The sequence below is a fragment of the Mercenaria mercenaria genome, chromosome 6, assembly GCF_021730395.1.
Source record: "Mercenaria mercenaria strain notata chromosome 6, MADL_Memer_1, whole genome shotgun sequence".
NCBI lineage: Eukaryota > Metazoa > Mollusca > Bivalvia > Venerida > Veneridae > Mercenaria > Mercenaria mercenaria.
Window position 1 is genome coordinate 48,067,608 of NC_069366.1, and position 22,520 is coordinate 48,090,127.

The 22,520-nt window shown below is 35.3% G+C and overlaps 1 protein-coding gene across 11 annotated transcripts in view; it reads left to right on the plus strand.

The window, feature by feature from the left end:
* LOC123550511 (1-phosphatidylinositol 4,5-bisphosphate phosphodiesterase gamma-1-like) overlaps positions 1–22,520 on the plus strand; it is a 139,773-nt gene that overhangs the window by 54,439 nt on the left and 62,814 nt on the right. For 10 of the 11 annotated variants that reach the window (XM_053545784.1, XM_053545790.1, XM_053545789.1 and 7 more), the window contains exons 6-14: positions 2,657–2,707; positions 3,847–3,895; positions 7,270–7,368; positions 8,276–8,391; positions 9,335–9,420; positions 11,677–11,797; positions 15,534–15,619; positions 16,434–16,516; positions 17,595–17,655. In XM_053545784.1, coding sequence (XP_053401759.1) covers positions 2,657–2,707; positions 3,847–3,895; positions 7,270–7,368; positions 8,276–8,391; positions 9,335–9,420; positions 11,677–11,797; positions 15,534–15,619; positions 16,434–16,516; positions 17,595–17,655 — 752 coding nt within the window. The remainder of the gene's footprint in view (positions 1–2,656; positions 2,708–3,846; positions 3,896–7,269; positions 7,369–8,275; positions 8,392–9,334; positions 9,421–11,676; positions 11,798–15,533; positions 15,620–16,433; positions 16,517–17,594; positions 17,656–22,520) is intronic. The other variant, XM_053545782.1, reaches the window with a different exon arrangement.

Below are 22,520 nucleotides of genomic sequence, written 5' to 3' on the forward strand. Positions count from 1 at the left end.
GAACAGCATAGATCTTGACCAGACTGCGCAGATGCCCAGGCTGGTCTGGATCCATGCTGGTCGCAAACGCACTATGTTGGTTTTCTCATGGCGGGGCTCATATGTTATTTCTACATTTGTAATCTGTTAATACATGTATCTAGTTCTTGCATTTTTAGAAAGTGCTCACATTTTCTCTGCAAATTTGAAAGTCATATGACCGTAGATATATACTGAAATAGTCTACTTTTATTTTTTGATGAAATTTTATGTTTAGTTTGGCCATGACAGCAGTTTGTTGGGGGCATGAATTTGTGAAACAAAAATGTTATCTTTTTTCAAGGATTTTCAAAATGACTAAATTTGCAGTATTTAGTACCATGATAATACAGTATTTAGAAGGAGAACCAAACATAAGACCAGTAGTAGAGTAGAATTTATGATAAGCCACTCTGTCTCATACAAAGGTTATCAGCCAAAACGAGCACAGTGAGACAGAACTTAGGAAAATTGCATCAAACAGTATCCTTACTAAACTATAATCTTAACAGCTGAAATCTAGGAGTCCCAAACTGTCATTAAAATTAAGCAGAAGTTAGAGCAATGTATACTGTAGCTATGGCAACAATTTGAGCAGATTTGTGATAACTTGTTTTTATGTTATCCTGAATCAGTGTTTGCTGTGTTGCCTATTCTGTAAACTCCCAATTCCGATCGTGCAATTCTTTTATCTTTTTCAATTACTGTCTGCAGTATTTTAACCTTTAGCCTGCTGGCTGCAAGTGTTTCTGCCTTTGCGACCAGGGCAGACCAAGATCAGCCTGCACATCTGTGCAGGCTGATCATGGTCTGCACTGTTCGCTATTCAGTCAGTAAGTTTTCAGTGAACACCCCTTTGATAAACAAGTGGTACTGCTCAAATTGAATGATGGACCAGTCCATTTTAGAAAATTAGCAGGGTAAAGGTTAAAGCATGTCTTTTTCAACAAAACTTGATTTTTTTTCTTTGTACGGCATGTTAATTGCGCAATTCTTTTTCCTTCAGAAGCATGGTTTTATTTTATCAGTATAATATTTCAGGAAGGTACATATGAAGAAAAGATTCATTCTCTCAATATTTTCTCAAGTTCAGGTCAGGGAAAACTTGGGGGAAAAAAGGAAGTCATTGCACAGAATAGTTTCTACAGAAAGGATAATTTTGTCACATTTTCCTAGTGTTTTTTTCTTTATATACAGTCAAGAAAGTTTTGGGAAAAATAACTGCAAAAACAGAGATGTTTGAGTATTTCAACCATATCTCATGGTCTTCATCAGAGGACTTGTGTTATTTGCTGGAAGTCATGTGACATAGTAATGTCACATAACAACAGAAAAATGTCATATACTTGGACGTTACTCCAGGTCCTCATCGCTGTTGAGTGGTGGATGGCGTTCCTTGATTTCAGTTGCCTCTAGTCTGGAATTATTAAAGTTCTAAACTGTGAACCCAGAGCAAGGAATCAGTGTTGAAATAGACTACATTTTGTAACATTTAAATGAGCCGCGCCATGAGAAAACCAACATAATGCATTTGCGACCAGCATGGATCCAGACCACCCTGCTCATCCGTACAGTCTGGTCAGGATCCATGCTGTTCACTTTCAGAGCCTATTGCAATTAGAGAAACCGTTAGCGAACAGCATGGAACCTGACCAGACCGCGCAGATGCGCAGGCTGGTCTGGATCCATGCTTGTAGCAAATGCACTATGTTGGTTTTCTAATGGTGCGGCTCAAATGGATATTCTTCAATGTGAAATTTTGTCCCTGACAGTGGACAGACATTACAATTTGATCAGTACACAAAGCTGAGGCTTTTAAATTGAGTGATGGATAAAAGCAAGAAGCACCAAAACTGTAGAGTGTGATCCAGAAGCAGTAGCAGTATGCAAATAATCGAAACTTCGTACTCATTTTTGCAATAATAAAAGTGCATTTCCTTCTTTAGGTAGCTAACTTACATATGATTTCAAATGATGCGTCTATTATATAAGACTTAAGGAAAGAGCTTAAAGTGCATACACACAGTTTTAAAGAGATCCTTGAATTAGTTTTCTAATGAGTTATTGAATAAAGGAAAGAGCTTAAAGTGCATACACACAGTTTTAAAGAGATCCTTGAATAAAAGCCACAAAACATTTTTCCAAGTGTAAACTGTTTCAGTGGCAATGTATAGTATTGAAATTTTGAAGAGTTATTCCCCTTTTAAGTAAGGTAATTATTTTACAGTTTCATAAGAGGAAGTAATCTTTTAAATTGTGTAGAGAAAATCTATTTTCAATGATAAAAAGAGAAGAAAAAAAACATTTGAAAAGGTGCAGTCAGATTCCTTTAGAAATATTGATGTATAAACTAAAAAAAGACATATTCCACAAACAAACTTAAATGTTAAACTTCTACCCTTTGTATGTTAATTTAATATACCCAACTCCAGTAATAAGTTACATGTATAATGAAAATAACAAATCAGTTATTGGCCATGTGATGGTCAGAATCAGTGTGTTTTGATGTATGCTGTTTTTGTTTTAATTGCTGTCTATTTAGTAAGAGGATAAGAAGCCTGTGAAAAAATCTTTATTGTTTGAAGTGGTTAGTAAGAACCTTATTATACATAAATTAATGTTATATAATATTTTTGCAGATAATTGATGAATACTTCAGTACGTACATGAAGAAGCTACACAATGACAGGTAGTTATTTTAAATACTGTGAAATCATTTAAATTCGCTGGCATGAAATTTCGCGCAAATATGAAAATGGACTGCGCGGGCTTTAATTCGCGCATTTTCAATTTTAGAAATTAAAAATAAAATTAAAAATAATAATAGCGCGGTCTTTAATTTGCGCATCGGTCCTAGCGTGAAATACATGAATAAAAATGATTTCACAGTTCTTCCTCATTCATGAACAGAGTACGATCAAGCCTCTCTATATAGACCATCCTTAGGAGAGACAAAAGCCACACCACAGATCTATGGATGGCAGGGTCCTGAGTTTGATCCATGAACGCGACATATATTCCCCATGACAGTTTGATAAAAGACTTTGTGTCTGAAGTCGTTTACTCTGCCTCTGATTCATGTGGGGATTCATGTGGCAGTAACGTTAGGAAAACAGGTTTGTGCTGTTATAGAATCCAGGAACATTGGTAAGGTTAACTGCCCGCTGTTACATAATTGAAATACTGTTGAAAAATGGCGTTAAACCCAAAACAAACTAACAAATAATGGGAAAGACAAAAAGCTGGTCTCTATTAGCAGGTGGTCTATTTTTACAGATTAAAATATTCTCTGAATGTTAAAACAGGAAACAAAATCAGCAGTCTTTAAATCCAGGTGGTCTGTGTTCAGAAGTAGTCTTTAAGCACAGGGAAAACTGTATTTCAGTGGTCATTTAAAGGGACTTAACTCTTGTTTAATGTCAACCTAATTTGGATATTTTTAATGCGATGTATGTTAAAATTGATTTGCTGCTTGTTTTAAATCAGATTAATTCAAAATTAACATTGAACATGCTATAAATAGATGTTCATTTCCACCATGTTCGGGTAATACTAGAAAGAACAAAATGAGTTAGGCTGTTGTAATATTTTAAAGATATTTTTGTTTGTAGAATTTCAAGAAAAAAATATATGAAGCATGTCTTAGATTAAATTCAGAAGGTACTGCAAGGCTTAAAATGTACATTTGCCAGTGGGTGTGTGAACTCTGCCCTTTGACATCTTTTTGGGACCAGTAGTGTTAGTCCCCATACCCTGGTAAATGTATTTAAAGCAGGATTGTTAGTGTTTAAATACTATATATCATCTGATTACATGTATTTATTGCAGAGTTGTCAGTGTGGAAAAGCTACACCAGTTTATTACACAGGAACAAAAGGTAGACAACATTTGAGCCGTGCCATGGGAAAACCAACATAGTGGCTTTGCGACCAGCATGGATCCAGACCAGCCTGCGCATCGGCGCAGTCTGGTCATTATCCATGCTGTTTGCTAACGGTTTCTCTAATTGCAGTAGGCTTTAAAAGCGATCAGCATGGATCCTGACCAGACTGTTCGGATGCGCAGGCTGGTCTGGATCCATGCTGGTTGCAAACCCACTTTGTTGGTTTTCTCATGGCACGGCTCATTTATATTTGTTTGACTGATAATAAAAATCCACGCACGTTTCCATTGAAACGGCAATGTTTATTTCACACTGACATATTATTTTGCACCATACAGTTGCCAAGAAAGAGTGCTACAGCATTTGATCTATATAAAAGACGTTCCAGAATCAAAATGATATAACACAACAGCTATGTACATAAGTCATATACACATATTGTGTATAAGGCGCTTAGAATAACTCACGAGATGTTCAATCCCTTCTAGGTCATTCAGCTGGATGTGTTACCTGCCATATATTTTAAAAGAAAATAAAACGCTGTTAAAACGATGTTACACATTGATGTCATGTTTGCCTTCAATATTTTGCACCATACACGTTCGATGAAATAGTGCTATTTTATTTCATCTACTTGTCTACCCTTAAGACGTATTAAAATCGAAATGATATAATTTAACAAAACTAGGTTATAACATATCTCAGCATTACATATTGGTTCTCTACACCACATGTATAATTATTCTGCCGGCATATAACCTCTTTGTATTGTTTGGGTATGTGATGACATGGTTCTGTTATATATTATTTCTTAAGTAAAAAACCTTTCATAGACCAGTCCTGAAAGCAAGCCTTTGATTGTTAAAATGTTGTATCATAAGTACTGTAAAATCATTTAATTTCGTGGGCATGAAATTTCGTGGTTCTGTTCAAAACGGCAATTTCATGGGGATATGAATTCGTGGATTTCAACTTTTGAACATAAAATGAATGGGAATTTTACTTGTTCATTGGGATTATATTTCGTGGATTGACTCAACCACGAAGTCCAGGAAAATTAGTCCCCCACGAATATTAAACAGTATTGAAAAAAAGCACCTATCCAGCTTTTGTAAGCAACTTTTAAAAATCTGAAATACTGACCAAATCCCAGACCAGCTTATAGTAAAGAAGCTTTGGTTTAGCTCAGTAGGGATTGTACAATGAATACCAGTCACAGAGTTTGAAGATAAAGATGGCAATCTCTCTGACTACTTTATGGTAGTCAATTCCTCCTCCATCTCCAACTCTGGTGAAGAAACTAAAAAAAATCAGAAACTTTTTGGAACATCACCCAGCAAAGCAGACTGGTTAAAGTAACTTTTTTTTTTACTGATCACAGATTATATCTGAATGCTGTTGAAAAATCTAGACAGATGCTTTCTTGGTGAAAACGGCAAATGTCATTCCTAGTTTAAAGTGTTATTCATCTGTTACACATTGAGTTTTCATCCCGAATCAGATAGATTGTCTAGAATTGATGCTAGGTAGGAAACAGGCACGGGAATGAAGTAGACTTAGATTCGCACGTATTAAAGTTCATGTGTTGCGTCTGCAGAATTGAAGTTTCTAGTGTGAAGCAATTGTAAGAAAGGAAATTGTTTATAATTAGTTGAGCAATATGTAAAGGTTAGATGTCGTCTGTCAGTAACAGTGTTGTCTGATTTGTTTTGACCTTTAACTTTGCGTCTTTTGCTTTATAAATTGAGCAATGTTTTGTGATTTCCTGGAAATTATTGCAGACCATATAAGGCATCTTTCCAATGTTGAAAGTAATTAATTACCTAGTCTGTGGCTAGTTGTTGAAAAAAAAAATGCAGTAGTGTCATTTCAGTCTGTTTCTGGCGTAAAATATATTGGAAGAGTGTATGTATGAATACAGAAGCAGACGCAATACTGTAAAATCCAGAGATATTCATGATAGGTCTTCGTGAACAGTGCAGCTCATCAATTAAAAACAACCTTAAATACAACCTGAGATTTGTCCCAAAATGTAACCAGTCACAAAGTTTGTCCCAGAATGTAACCAGTCACAAATTTCTGTTCCAAAATGTAACCAGTCCGAAATTTGTCCCAAAATGTAACCAGTCGCAAATTTTGTCCCTAAGTGTAACCAGTCACAAATTTCTGTCCCAAAATGTAACTAGTCACAAAGTTTGTCCTAAAATATTACCAGTCAATAAGTTTATTCCAAAATGTAACCAGTCAAAAAGTTTGTCCCAAAATATAACCAGTCACAAAGTTTTCCCCAAAATGTAAACCAGCCTCAAGTCACTACAAACCTGAATAATACTGTTAACGATCAAGTCACATAGTAAAAGCTGTGTGTAAAATACCCAATCCAATGTAGTTCTGCTCTTAAATGACAGTCTTGTTCCTGAGCCAAAATACTTACAGTCAGAGACTTTAGAATTTCATAAGGTGGTTTCCAAAGTAAATTTGATAAAAAAAAAGGTAGGTAACTAGGTCAGAGAAACCTGTGATTTCGGAGAAATTAAATGTGATAGTTTAAACTTTTCTTAGGAATTGCTGCTTTTTCATCAATCCAATTAGTATCTGAAGCTTTAGATCTGATATTGTTTTCTAAGTCTCTTACAGTGTCTTCAGTAAATTGACTTGGAGTGAAGTAGTTGTGGATAAATGTCTACCAAGGGAATTGAGTGAAATAAGTTTTAAAATAATCTCAGTATTGCATTTGTTTATAAATTGAAACTGTCTTTAAATGGAGCCACAACATTGTCTTATAAATGTTGATTCTGTCTGATAGGTCTTCCTTAAATCTGTTTTAAGACGGGGAAAAATCCCAAAATCAGCTGAACATGAGAAAATTAAGAACATTTTAATATTTTGCTTCCATGGCAACCTTAAATGATAAGGCAGATTAAGATTATGATGCCCACCTTAGAAGAAGAAGGGTCATATTGTTTCGCTCATTATCTGGCTGTTAGTAGACCATTTGGTTCGGGTCAATCAGTAGAAATGCTTTGTTTCACAAGCATCAGGCTTCATAAGAGCTTCATAAGATGATTGGCTGCAATCAGTAGATGACCCTGTTGTTTTGTAGTGGGATGGGTGGTAAGTAGGTCAAAGGTCAAGGTCACAGTGACCTTGAGGCTGAAAACCATTTCTCTATAACTAAAGAGTCTTCAAACTATTGCCTTTAGTCAGTAGATGGCCCCTATTATTTTGGAAGTAAGTAGAACAAAGGTCAAGGTCATAGTGACCTTTAGACTGAAAACTTTTAAGTGGTAGTTCATCATTTGCTAATCAAACCTGCGTTTTAACAACTGAGCTTATGGAATAAATGCCAAAATTTGATTTTTTTGCAGGAGAATTTGTCTCAGAATGAAGTGAAGGATATGATGAAGTCATTCCTGGCAGATCCAGGCAGAGAAATTCAAAACAGACTTTTCTTTACTGAACCAGAGGTGAGTTACATAGCACCATTGAAAGGTTGGTAGTGGCTGAATAGGTTTGAATGTATAGCTCAGTTTACTGAGAACCAGGGTTTGTACAGACATTGAAAAGTCCTTGAATCTGATGCTAGTCCTTAAAACGACTTGAAAATAAATAAACTCTAAAAAACCTGAGTATGTGAACTTCGAAAAAAAAAATTGTGTAAATTTCATTCAGAATGGCTTGAAAAATGTTTTGTCAGTAACATGATTTGTTGAAGGAATAAATCAAATATGATTTGAAAGAGTATAGTTGTGTTTGGTCTCTCATCAATTTGGCATACACCTTAAGAGGTCAGTTTACACAAGGCACGAATACAACAAGAACACTGTTTTGGAAATAATGGATAAAAGATGTTGGGACTAAGTTTTGAAGACGATGTTTAGAGAAAAATAGTCCTTGAATTTTTTTTTTAAGTACTTAGAGCCTCTCAAATGTACTTGAATTTCATCTCAAATGGTCTGTATGAACCATGGACCATATGTAAATTTTAGGGGCCTAGGTGGATGGATATATAGTTATGGTTGCTGGCTTTGACAAACAGGGTCTTGATGTGAGGAAGCCATTCAGGTGGCTGCTGAAATTGGTGGTTCTACCAAGATACCTTCCTGTGCTCGAAATGATATCTGAATAGGAACCTGAACTGTGGTGATGAGAAAATTGAACAGACCAAAAAAAACACAGTTACTTTATCAAATTTACAGTATGTGAAATATCTGACTTACTTAAAATTGCATGGTTTTAAATATTGCTGTGGTCAGTTTCTTTCTCAAGCATATCATATCAGAAAAAAGACTTAGTGCTTTAAAGAGATGTGCATGCATAGTCACAAGTCTGAACACATTGATATATGTGTAAATTTGTTTTTTGCTATTTCAGTTCTTGGATTTCCTTTTCTCCAAACACAACACTATATGGGATGCAAGATATGACAAAATCAATCAAGATATGAATCATCCTCTCTCACATTACTGGATAGCTTCATCGCACAACACGTAAGTTCCCTGAGATCTTTTAGGGCTACCGTAGTTCAAGATCTTTGAGGGGCCTCTCTGGCTTCAAATCACTTTGAACTCGCCTTTACGGTTCAAAGCCTGGCTTATGATGCAGAATTCTGTTATTTGAGGTAGAAAACCGGCTCACTATTTTATTAAAGGCTGGTGATGCAAAGAACCAGTGCATACTTGAATTAGTATTTCTTTCACTATTAAAAGCTGAACAGTCATGTGACCTAGCTTGTGTTGATGTCTCTTTAAATACAACAACAGGATGTCTCTGAACATTCTTTTTAGATCTGTGTTGTTGGGTAATAATTAAAAGTATTTTTGACCACATGCAGACTGTTAATTTTGTTTGTTCTGCTGAAAGTGACAGAGTTGTTGCATTGATTGAATGACTTGTGTACAATGTATTTGATTGAACAGGGTCCTCACTGATCAAGTGGTTAAGGTCACTGACTTCACATCACTAGCCCCTATGTGTTTGAAACCTTGCTAGGGCTGTAGAATTCTTTCATTAGAGTAAGCTAGCAAGCTGGCTTACTGAAGGTCTATGGTGCTACCCGAGAGCCAGCTGTGCCAAAAATAAAGCTTGGAGAGACACCTGGGGTATCCATTATGAAAAGTTGGAAAGTCACCAGATGACATAGGACTTTGTTGCTGTGACCTTAAACCCAACAAAAAAATAAAACAAAACATGCGTTAACCATCTGCGGTATAAATACTGCTTGTTAGGCATACGCTGTAATCAGTGATATTCCATGGGAGATTCAATTGTGCAAATTTATGAGATCAAATTCTAAGGAAAAGTAAAATGTCCATTTATTTTGTCTTTAAAATGGGAAATACACAAATTCAGGTTAAAGACAGAAAATTCCGAAACTAAATTTTGTGTAGATTTGACAACAGAAAGTAATTTCTGAGATAATTTTTCCCACAGGTACTTGACAGCTGACCAGTTCTACAGCGAATCATCAGTCGAAGCATATGCCAGATGTCTTAAAATGGGCTGTAAATGTCTGGAATGTATGTATATATTACACTTCATAAATCAATAATTATGTTCATATGCATTTGTAAAACAGGTAATTTTGTATTTGTTACGTGTTTTAAAGAGTTAAAATGTATTGAAGTGTTTTTAAATCATTTGTTATGAAAATATTGACATTATTTCATTAAAGATGATTTTATACAGGTACAGCTGCTTTATAAAACACATTAAATTTTATTTGTTTATCTTGATTATTACATGCTTTTCAGTGAATTTCGAAATTTTAGAGTGAAATGTATCTAATGTTTTCAAAGTGAAAAATATGAAAAATAGCTATATTTGTCACTGGTAAGAAACTATGAAATGGGTAAAATTAATCAAAATATGAAATAAAAAGAAAATTTATTTGTTCTACATGTATGATCAAATTATCTTCCACTGATAAACGTTATATTTTACATTTTCACCCGTGGCTATGCACTCGTAAAAGTTTTGCTTCTGGTGTTCGCTCGTGAAAGATATTTTAATTTTACACTGAAACAAACATTTTCTATAAATTTTGCTACAAAGTTAGCAGATTAACAGTAGATTTACGTTGAATTTTAAAAAGAGGAATAATTAAGTAATCTGATTATCATAGAAGTATTTATTTTTATCTTTTATTAAAATTATGTGGTATAGGGAGACGAGTGCTTTAACCAAATTTGATGTAAAATTTTATTTATGACATTCAGAAGTAACATATTATCAGTTATTTGTTGCGGATTTTACTCATCATGTCATGGCCTCTAAGATTTTTATCTGTCTATAAGTTTTTGCCAAACACCGCTTTCATATCATAAAACTTTCAGCAAATTCTGAGAGACCTTATCACATCTCATTTTTTCCAATAAAAGTATGAAAGTGTCTGTATTCATGTATACCTTTTTCCTAGTTTTAATAATGCCTAACAGCAGGTCAAGGTCACTTTATATAGTCTGACCTTCTATAAACAGATATTTAATGTTTTGATTATTTGTCTGCATGATATATATTGTATTTTGCAAGATTATATATGAAATGATATAGTATGCTATGGGTATGATACTGTCTGCTTAATTTCAAATTGCTGCAAGTCTATTTTTAGCAACATTAGATTTTGGTATCATTTTGTGCACATCTGCGCAGTCTGGTCAGGTTCCGTGCTGTTCGCTAATGGTTTCTGTAATTGCTATAGGCTTTGAAAGCAAACAGCATGGATCCTGACCAGACTGCGCGGATGTGCAGGCTGGTCTGGATCCATGCTGGTCGCAAACCCACTATGTTGGTTTTCTCATGGCGTGGCTCATTTATATCTTTATAGAACTAATTGATATGACAAAAATGAGATTCCAGGAAGCCACATGTCTGCGGAGCCAATATCATTTCGAAACATTAAACTTGTTTTTTCTCGAAACGCCAAAAATGGATTTACATCATTGTGGAATTAGGTTGACAATATGATAAATTTAAATTTTAAGTATATTAAACATTATCATATGTGTAATATGATTTTTATAGTAAATATTGTATTTGAAATTTTGTTTTATTTTTTTTTTTTTTTTTTTACTGTAGTTTTCATGACTTGTTCTGTTTATCATACATTTAATATTTGTAAAGTATTAAAAGTGACTAACTCCAATGCAAAATTCAATTAACCAGTTGCCTTACAGTGTAAGGTCAGTGGTCTTAACTGAGTGCCTGATTGTGCCTGAAATAATGGGGAGAAAAAGTTGAGTTTCATTTTCTAAGAAACTGGTTACACAGTATAAAAGATCAGTATTTAAATTTGAACACTTCGTCCTTCAAAATCTGGTATTTTTCTAGACTGATCTTTATCTCAGGTTATTTGTTGTCAGAGGTTCTACCCAGGTGCTCTCCTGTGATGAAATAATGTCTGATAAGGTCTAGAGGGGCACCTGAGTCTTCCTCCACCATCAAAAGCTGGAAATGTCAACATATGACATAAATTTTGTCGGTGTAACTCTAAACAAGAAAAAAAACAACAACAAAAAACCAGATATCACAAAAGTGGTTTGGCCAACTCATTTTGCATTAATTTGTTAGTCACTTTACAAGATGCATGCCATAGCTTGATGAGCACCAGCATAATGTTGTCACTTTGACCATTGTTTTTGGTATCAGCAGTTAAAAAATAATTTTTTTATCTATTATCCTGAAAACTTTTCAGTAACAGACTGAATAAAACAAGTTCTTATGAATATGTAATGCGTATGTGTATGTATATATTTATTTTAATTTGTATTCCATAGTGGATTGCTGGGACGGCCCAGATGGATACCCAAAGATCTACCATGGCCACACTTTAACATCACATATTCGATTTCTAGACGTCCTTAAATCTATCAAAGAACATGCATGGTCTGTTTCAGAGTAAGTGACTCACAGCTTTAGAAAAATTTGGTTATAGCAGTTACGTATCTGAGATTTGGGGATCTGTATAATGCTGTTTCGTGCCTTTTAGAATTTGAGGTTAATAGGTAGTGAAGATTATGTATTGCTGTTGTAAATATGTGTTTGCATCTTTTATTACATTTTTTGTAGCATGTGGGGTCAATATTATATATCATTATATTTAATTACTTGTATTTGTTTTGTGAAGGGTTTTCGTTTATTGCTATGTATATGTTTGGTACTGTGGTTTAAGTAAAAGGGATTATCACCGTTTTTGTTCAGTTATGTGGTTATAGGTTGGACATTTTGTTGTACTGTATTGTTAGTCTTGCAGTATCAGTGTTTGAATATATGGATGTATGTGGACATTGTATCTATTTCATAAAATTAATGATTTCTGATGGGTTTCCGAGGTTACGAGGTGAGTATAGCTTGAGTATGGAAGTAGTTTGATAGTTATTTTGATACTGTGCATTTTGCTTGTATATTGTGATCAGTTGTCAGCCTTGTGTGACCGTTGTCATATATTGTAACCCTGTGACCGCAGTCAAATATATGCACCTTGACCTAAATTATTTTGACCTTGACCTAATTTACAGTGGATTGCTGGGATGGTCCAGATAATCACCCATTGGTGTTTCACGGTCATACATTAACGTCCAAAATACGATTCTTGGATGCAATACAAGTCATAAAGGAATATGCCTGGGTTTGTTCTGAGTAAGTGTAAAGTGTTGTCGTTGTCAGTAGTTGATATTAGATATGGTTTATAGGTTAGGGCTATGTTTAGCAGTGTAGTCATGGTGTTGTTTAAGTGTATTGGTTTTTCTACATGCAGTTATTAGCATAACATGATGAAGTTGCTAAGATTCTTGTTATACCCCAAAATATAATGTATATAAGAGCTATATTTGAGTCAAGCATGCATCTGTCTCCGTCTGCCCATCCATCCATCCATCCATGTCTGCCCCATATCTTCATAAATTTAGCTTCAGTTGTTGAACTCATCAAACTGACATGCAAAGTGCACAATCAGGTCACTTAGTCCTAGGCACATGTGGAGGTCAAAAGTCAAATAGCTTAAATTTCTGTCTGCTCCATATTGCCAAAACAACTTGGAAGATTTTCCTAAACTAAGGTCAGTTATTAACCTCACGAAGACAAGACAACTAGGTCCAAAGTCAAGGTCACTCTCTTGAGGTCTTAGATTAAATAGCTTAAATGTGTGTGTCCAATCTTTTTAACCAGTAAAACCAGCATCATTCGTTAACCTCATCAAAATTATTGGCAGAGTGTACAACCCAGGTGATTTGGTCCAAGATCAAAGCCACTCTTGAAGGCCAGAGGTAATAATAAAGCATTTTCCCTGTATCAAAGCAGCATCTTAGGGTATTGATCACCTTTAATGATAGCTCTAAATGAAAGGAAAGCATAACTTCTGATTATGAAAATAATCAAGGGAGAAGTCTGTGATGTGTGTGTCAGCTATAGAAAGTCTCCCTGCCCTGATAATTCATGTTTTCAAGATACACCCAAAACCAGCGTGATGGATGTTCTCAAGATACACCCATTACCAGTGTTAGCCATGTTCTCAAGATACTACAGTACCAGTGTGAGCCATGTTCTCGAGATACACCCATTACCAGTGTGAGCCATGTTCTCAAGATAAATCCACACTAGCATGATGGATGTTCTCAAGATACTACAGTACCAGTGTGAGCTATGTTTTCAAGACAAACCCATCACCAGCATGATGGATGTTCTTAAGATACACCAATCACCAGTGTGATGGATGTTCTCAGGATACACCCATTACCAGTGTGGGTCATGTTCTCAAATAACACCTATCACCGGTGTGAGCTATGTTCTCAAGATACACCATTACCAGTGTGGGCCATGTTCTCAAATTACACCTATCACCAGTGTGAGCTATGTTCTCAAGATACACCATTACCAGTGTGGGCCATGTTCTCAAATTACACCCATCACCAGCATGAGCCATGTTCTCAAGATAAATCCACACCAGCATGAGCCATGTTCTCAAGATAAACTGCCACCAGTGTGATGCAGTAAAGCTTGAGCAACCTCTGGGATAATGGCTGTACAAAAACTTGCATAAATGTTGGAGTAGTTGTTTCTAGGTGCTGTCACCTTTTCAGTGTGGGTGTAATACTAGTTTTCTGCTTGAAGTAAAGTATTAAGATCTTAATTGAATAAACATGTCTGTTGTAAGGATTACCTGCATTATACATATCTCTGGAAGCTTTAGTATTTAAGTAAGCCAGAAATATTCTGATTGTTTCTCAGTTTACTGTATACATTAAGCCCACATGTTTATGGTAAATTGCCCTGTTTATACATGGAAATTTTAGTTTTAGTTTCCAAATTGTGGAAGCCTTTTAATTGTTCTTGTCTATTCTTTTAAGGATAGGTAGACTTCTTCCTTATTATTTGTTAAACTGTGGAACCATTCAATTTCATGTGTCTTTAAGCAGTTTTGTTTCCCGTCAATAACTTTATAATGCTTAAACCAATATCCTCAAATTTGGTATACTTGTTGGTCATTTGGCTATGGATGACCCCTAATGATGTTAAGTTCAGTATGTCAAAGGTCAAGTTCACAATGACTTAGTAGGAAAACGGTCTCTGCACAATATCTTAAGAATGCCTTGACCTGCGACTCTGAAACTTAGTAGACACATTGCTTGTGAGTAGTGAATGACGAGGTCAGTGAGTCAGTGGTCAATGTCACAGTGACTGTTAGTAAAAAAAGCCATTTCTGCTTTTTGAGTACACTTTGACCTTACATTCACAAATTTGACAGGTACATTGCTAATTTGCAGTGAATAGCCCCTATTGAGTATTAGGCCAGTAAGGGTCAGAGTGACTTCTTGTGCAAAAACTGTTTCTGCTCAATACCCGTTGATCTACAATCCTCTTACTTGTTAGGCACATTGTCATGTAATGAATGACCCTTAATGATTTTGAGGTCAGCTGGTCAAAGGTACAGTGACCTCAGTACAAAAAGAACAGTAACTATGAACCCTTTTTGATTTCAGGTTTCTAAGTCAAAGGTCAAGGTCACTGTCATGCAGTTTGTCCATTTGCCATTTAGTTTTCTCTCTGTATCCTCAGAGTATCCACAAACTTGAAAGGGTCATTGCCTTGCATATAGTATGCTTCCGCAGGAGTTGATAATACTGTGAAATCATTAATATTCGTGGGGGACTAATTTTCGTGGATTTCGTGGTTAAGTCAGTCCATGAAATTTAATTCCAACGAACAAGTAAAATTCCCATTCATTTTATGTTCGAAAGTTGAAATCCATGAATTTATATCCACACGAAATTGCCGTTTTGACCTAAACCATGAAATTTCATGCCCACGAAATTAAATTATTTTACAGTGTAAGATTTAAAATATTAACTTATAACATGAATCTCTAAAACTTAATACACAAAACTTAAAATTGTTTTTTTTTAAATGTCAATTAGATAAAAATGTTACACAGTTTGAAGCATTTAGATATTTTGTTGACTTTGCAATGTTTGTCACATCATTACATTGATGTTTTACTAGAATTGAAATGAAGAACAGTGTGTTTGCTTCCCTGGCAAGAAAGGGGAAGATTTTAGAGGAGAGACCATTTTGTAATTTTGTTGTTAGACTGAATTGCCGGCAACATGTGTGACATTATGTCTGTGATGTTTTTCAGCTATCCCCTGATTTTATCAATAGAAAACCACTGTAGTCTTGGGCAACAAAGGAATATGGCCAGTGCTTTCAAAGATATATTTGGGGGTAAGTCTATTATTTAATGTTGAAATATCTTGCCTGAGTGTACTGCTGTAACTTAAAAACAAAAACGGTCTTTTAAAATATTTTAAAAATGGCATGAAGAGACCAAAAGTACCTTGTAAACTTGTTTTATTAAAGACGAAAAATTCTCAAAGAGGGATATGTTTCAGCCGCCATTTGAATTTGTTAAGGTATGTCAACACATCAAAAAAGACTTGCAGAATGAAATTATGTTTACAAGCGGTGTTTTAAAAGTTGTTTGATATTTTTCACATATTTTCGGCATACTTTGTAACTTAAGTTTGAACAGAGTAGGCTTGAAGTGCATAGGAGGATCTATTTCTCATCTGACAAAACTGTTGTTTTTGTAATATACAGAAACCAAAATTTTAGAATTAACCTCATGGTCCTTTCTTAGCTCGACTATTCGAAGAATAGGGGAGCTATCTTACTCGCCCCAGCGTCAGCGTTAGCGTCGCACAAATGTTAAAAGTTTGCATACCACCCTAAATATTTTCAAACTCCATTGAGATATTGCCTTTTGAAATTTGATTGCATACTTGTTAACCACATGAACCCCATCTGTTAAAAAGAGTAGCACCTTTTAACAGCATTTTGTACTGAATTAATGCCCCTTTTGACTTGAATATGCTTATTAGTAAGTGGATTAATAGTTTTACTCATAGCTTATATTATACTATCAAGCACTGAGAAAAGTCAAGCACGCTGTCCACTGACAGCCCTTGTTTTAGCATGAGGAATCTTGTGTGTACCATTGGTTGGTACAAGTAAACATTATGTTGTTTGTATATTACAGACATGCTGTTAACAGAACCTGTACAGAAAGATGGCACTCAACTACCTTCACCAGAACAACTTAAAAGAAAAATAATACTCAAGGTGATTATCTTACAGTTAGTTTTTTTTTAAAGCCAGGTGGACGAAAAATTAATTATTATATCTAGTTTCAAGTAGAAGATGTTTGAAAGAAAATATCACAGTAAACTATTACATACTATGAAATAATTAACATTCGTGAGGGACTCATTTTCATGGATTTTATGTTTGTTGGTATAGTTTAAACATGTTTTATTGCATGTAATACGTGTGTATATATATATTTATATACAGTTAAGCTTAGGTAGACATTAATAGTCAATGAAATTATAGCAGTAGGGTCAGGCCACAAGTTCTGCCAACATCAGTAAATGGCCCTTCACTTTTATACACCCGTCTCTGAAAGAGCGGGGCGTATTATGTGAACACCCATGGGGGCAGCAGCCGCGGGCGGGCAGCGTCTAAAGCATGTCCGCTCTCTAAGTCTAACAGTTTTCATCGGATCTTCACCAAACTTGCTGACAATATTTGTGGGCATAATATCTCGGCCAAGTTCGATAACCAGCCAAATCGTCCCAGGCACTCTTGGATTATGGCCCTTGAATTCCTCAAAAAACAGTGAATTTAGCCTTGTCCGCTCTCCAAGTCCAACAGTTTTCATCCAAGTGCTACCAAACTTGCTGACAATATGTGTGGGCATAATATCTCGTCCAAGTTCGATAACCAGCCAAATCGCCTCGGGCACTCTTGGATTATGGCCCTTGATATAGTAAAAGAAACCCTGCAAATTTAGCCTTGTCCGCACTCGTAAGTCGAACAGTTTTCATCCGATCTTCACCAAACTTGCTGACAATGTTTGTGGGCATAATATCACGGCCAAGTAAGATAACTACCCAAATCGCCCCAGGCACTCTTGGATTATGCACCTTGAATTAGACCAAGTTTGATGATGGGCATATTTTGTGACAGTCTGTGCGGCACTCTTGTTTGTGTCAGTGTACAAAATTAATGCCAAAGAACACAAGTTTGTGTTTGATTTATCTGCAAAACTTGAAAGCCAAGAATTTGTACTGCTACAAAATTGCCATTTTGCTTAAAGCCTCAAATCTGTAATCTGTGTGTTTACTGTTTTACATTTTAGCACAAAAAGTTACCGGCAGACCCTACACAGGCAGATCCTTTGGACTATACACTAGATGACAGTATGTATATACTTTCTTGAATAAATGTGGGAACTGTTGATAAGAAAAGGTCAATCATCACTTTGTAGTTTCCATATCTGCATAGTAGTATAGTAGTGTATCAGAGACTTAGCAATAGACTGTAGTTAGTTTTCTTAAAGAAAAGGGACAGTTAATTTCAACTTGAAAAACAGATGGGTACGTCAACATTAGATCGGTTCGTCTAAACTTTGGCTATTACTGTATCATTTATTAGCTTGACTATTCGAAGAATAGGGGAGCTATCCTACTCGCCCCGGCGTCTGCGTGAGCGTGTGCATGAGCGTGAGTGTTAGCACAAATGTTTAAGTTTGCGTACCACCCCAAATATTTTCAAAGTCCATTGAGATATTGCTTTCATAGTTTGCATACTTGTTTACCATCATGACCCCAGTCTGTGAAAAGGAGGAGGCAACTCTATCAAGCATTTTGACTGAATTATGGCCCCTTTTCAACTTAGAACAAATGTTAAAGTTTGCGTACCACCCCAAATATTTTCAAAGTCCATTGAGATATTGCTTTCATAGTTTGCATACTTGTTTACCATCATGATCCCAGTCTGTAACTAGGAGAAGGCAACTCTATCAAGCATTTTCACTGAATTATGGCCCCTTTTCGACTTAGAATAAATGTTAAAGTTTGCGTACCACCCCAAATATTTTCAAAGTCCATTGAGATATTGCTTTCATAGTTTGCATACCTGTTTACCATCATGACCCCAGTCAGTAAAAAGGAGAAGGCAACTCTATCAAGCATTTTGACTGAATTATGGCCCCTTTTCGACTTAGAATAAATGTTAGTTTGCGTACCACCCCAAATATTTTAAAAGTCCATTGAGATATTGCTTTCATATTTTGCATACTTGTTTACCATTATGACCCCAGTCTGTGAAAAGGAGGAGTCAACTCTATCAAGCATTTTGACTGAATTATGATCCCTTTTCGACTTAGAATATGCTTATTGTAATGTTTAAGTTTTACTCATTGCTTATATTATACTATCAAGCACTGAGAATAGTCGAGCGCGCTGTCCACTGACAGCTCTTGTTGAGGTTTTTTGAACAGCTGAGTAGATATTATCATAATTATTGTAAAAAAGAATTTTGCTGTAAAAAGATACATATCACAATACAAAATTTCTAAACCAATATGTGGTAGTACAACATTTCCATCCAAGCATGCCAGTGATATTTTTTGCTCCTTTTATAGCCTAATATAGGCTGTTTCCCCTTTCCAAAAAATAGCAATCTTTTCTCCTAAAATTGTTATATTTTGCCCTGATGAAGGTCGTATTTTCCCTTTGATTTTAAAGAATATGTTCTGTAACATGCAAAGTGAGTTTTGAGTATTGGATTTTCATCGTTTTGGCATTTATGGTGCTATATTTTCTCTTACAGAAATCCACAGGTTGTTTTGAAAAGTAAAAATAAAATCACTGCATGCAGATGGTATAAAAACCATGCTTTATAAAGGGAAAATAAATTACTCTGACCTTCAAAATGTCACCTGCTATGCTTCATTGCTATTCTAAACTTTCGCCAATAGGCCAATCTTTCCTCTTTAAATGTGTACTTTCAGCATTTTTCATGGCCTAAAACATGAAACTTTTACAGAATACTAAAGATACATGTAGACCTCTGTGAGTGGTTAGGATGTCATATACATTGTGTTGTATGCAAAATGGCAGTCTGTAGAAAACCATATGAGCCGTGCCATGAGAAAATCAACATAGTGGGTTTGCAACCAGCATGGATCCAGACCAGCCTGCGCATCCGCACAGTCTGGTCAGGATCCATGCTGTTCGCTTATGGTTTGTCTAATTGCAGTAGGCTTCAATAGCGAACAGCATGGATTCTGACACAGTCTGGTCTGGATCCATGCTGGTCGCACACCCACTATGTTGGTTTTCTCATGGCGCAGCTCATATTCTTTGCAGGCAAAAAAAACAGTAATATGATAAATTCCTTACACAAGTTACTTTCACTGCATTCATTGGAGCAAAACAGCATTGAAACAATCAGTTGATATTGCAGATGAGTTACTTAATTACTCTGATATACCTGCCAGTATGTAAACGGATATAATTATACCTCCTATTAGCTCATCAAACAGATGTGTTTGTTGTAAATTTCTTATTATGTATATTTGATAATTTTATTAGCGTACCATGCTATGGTGCTGGCATGGCAGATAGGCAAGTAGGTCTACTTTGGAGTTCATTTGAAACACCATTTATTATGTCTCCCACCACATAGCGGTGTGGGAGATATATTGATTTACTGCTGTCTGTGTGTGTGTCCGTGTGTGTGTCTGTCACAAATCTTGTCCGCGCTCTAAGTCTAACAGTTCTCATCCGATCTTCACCAAACTTTAACAACATGTGTTTACCAATAAGTCCTCGGCCAAGTTCGATAACGAGCCAAATCGCCCTTGGCACTTCAGAATTATGGCCCTTGAATTACCGAAAATCGCTCTCTACACTGATGTCCGCGCTCTAAGTTGAACAGTTCTCATTGGGTCTTCACCAACCTTGAATTACCGAAAATCACTTTGTACACTGATGTCAGTAATTGGTGCATGGTTGACTCAGATACATAATGGAGAAGAAATGCCAATCTATTATGATTAGGCAGTTGTGGGAGACATGCGCTTTTCTCAAAAACAGCTCTAGTTTGATAATATATCATGATACGCATTGCAGTACAGTGTTACCATGCTTGAAATACTGCGATATGAAATTTCTGTTACTACCTATTCCTATACATGGAGGTCATATTCAACATGCAGCCCTCAATTTTGGTCAAGGTTTTAACCTTAAGCCTGCTGTCGTCAATTGATTTTGCTTTTGCGGCCAGCGCAGACCAAGATTGGATGTGCAGGCTGATCATTATCTGCACTGTTCGCTATTCAGTAAGTAAATTTTCAGTGAACGCCCCTTCAAATAGTAAGTGGTACTGCCCAAAATGAATGATGGAACTGTCCATTTTAGAAATTCAGTAGGGTAAAGGTTAAATAGGGAGTAAAAGGTTTGTAGTCTTCATGTGTTTTTCCAGTTGGATATGAGAGGATATTTTTTTAATATCAAATTAATGGAAATATTTACCAAGTAATAAAAATTAGTTGAAAGACTATTGTTAAAAGTAAAATGTTTAAATTCTTATATCATTCTTTTTAGTCAATATATCATTTGAAACATTCACACTATAATTTTTTGGCTGTTTTTTCAGATAACAGAGAGGGTATATAGAAATAATTTTTGATTATTTTCTGAACTGGGATGGTTGCACAACATATGTATATACGTTACTGTGACAGCTTTTTTGTGCCATTATTTTGCTGAATTAGAAGTGCATCCTAATGTTTATACTCGTTGGGTTGACATAAGTTTAATTTTTTAACTTTAAAATGTTATGCTATTGTGAAATATACTTGTACCCCAAAATGCAAAGTAACATTGGATACATTGGTGTAACCTGCATTTTTCAGTTTTTTGGTGTCTTTTCCTAAGGCATACTAGTGAATGATGTAATGGCTCAAATAAATACACATTTATTGATTTCAAGAAATAAAATGCATGATTTTAAATCACTTCTTATGTTGTCATATTTTTTTCTAGTTCCTTTTTACAATTATATATATAAACATTTAAAAAATAAAGTAGTTGTGAATTAAAGTTTGCTTGTTTTATACAAGATAAATAATATTTTCAGCTCATCAAGTATAGAATGCTCAAGATAGGCTATTGTGATTGCCATGTGAATGTTTTTGTTTGTTGTAGGTTGTCAGCAGTTTTACTGTTAGCATTCTAAATTATACAATTAAACATGGTCTGAACGTTAACTCATACAGTTTGAAACTGGATTATTTCCAGTCAAAAACTGAAGAAGAAAAATTGAGGTCGAAAACTAGTTTCGTTATCAAATGAAATGAAAACTTAAACATTCAAGAGAGTCAGAACGTAGGTCCCTTGTTCAAATCATAGAGAAACATTGTTAACCCTTACCATGCTGGACACGATAGATTCTGCCTTCCCAACCAGTGTAGATCATGATCAGCCTGCACATCCATGTAGTCTGATCAAGATCTGCACTGTTTGCCATTCAGTCAGTATCGTTTTGGTAAGCACCCCATTTAACAGTTAATGGTACTGTCCACAATGGAAGATGGACAAGTTCATTATAGAAATTTAGCAGGGTAAGGGTAAACATTCCAGAAGCCAATGTTCATATGACTGTCACAGTGTAGAGATAGGCCCTAAAATTTTCAATGATAGAATTACATTAAATAAAGTCTAGAAATTAATTTCCAAGTCCTTGAAATAACCAAAAATGATTTCACAAATGTGAAGTTTATGATAGTTTTGTTAATATCAATAACAGAAGTTTTAATTTTTAATTTAAAGTTGTGATCCACAAAGAATGGCAACTCTTGCCTTGGGCTAGTACTTATAAGTAGAGATCTATTAGTTTACTTCCCTTGCAATTACACAATTGAGTGGAAAATGAAAACTGTTTAAGACACAATATCATACTTTTTTGCACAACAAAATCATTAAGGATTTATTCATTTGTGTTTGATTTACCCCTCAAGACATGGTTCCTATGATTCTGTCAACTTACATATGGTAAAAAATTAACTTTTAACAAGCCAATAATAAAACGAAGTACCTGTAGGTAAATAAGAGTGCAGATAATACAGTTTTGCTTGTATCAAAATGTCACAATAGATCCACTTTTGTAATACAGAACACCTGGTAGGATTAGTAAAGGTGCAGTTATATTGATCTCTATTTCCTATGCCTACACAGTGTTTATCTTTATGAAATCTGGCATACATTCAGAACTCTAT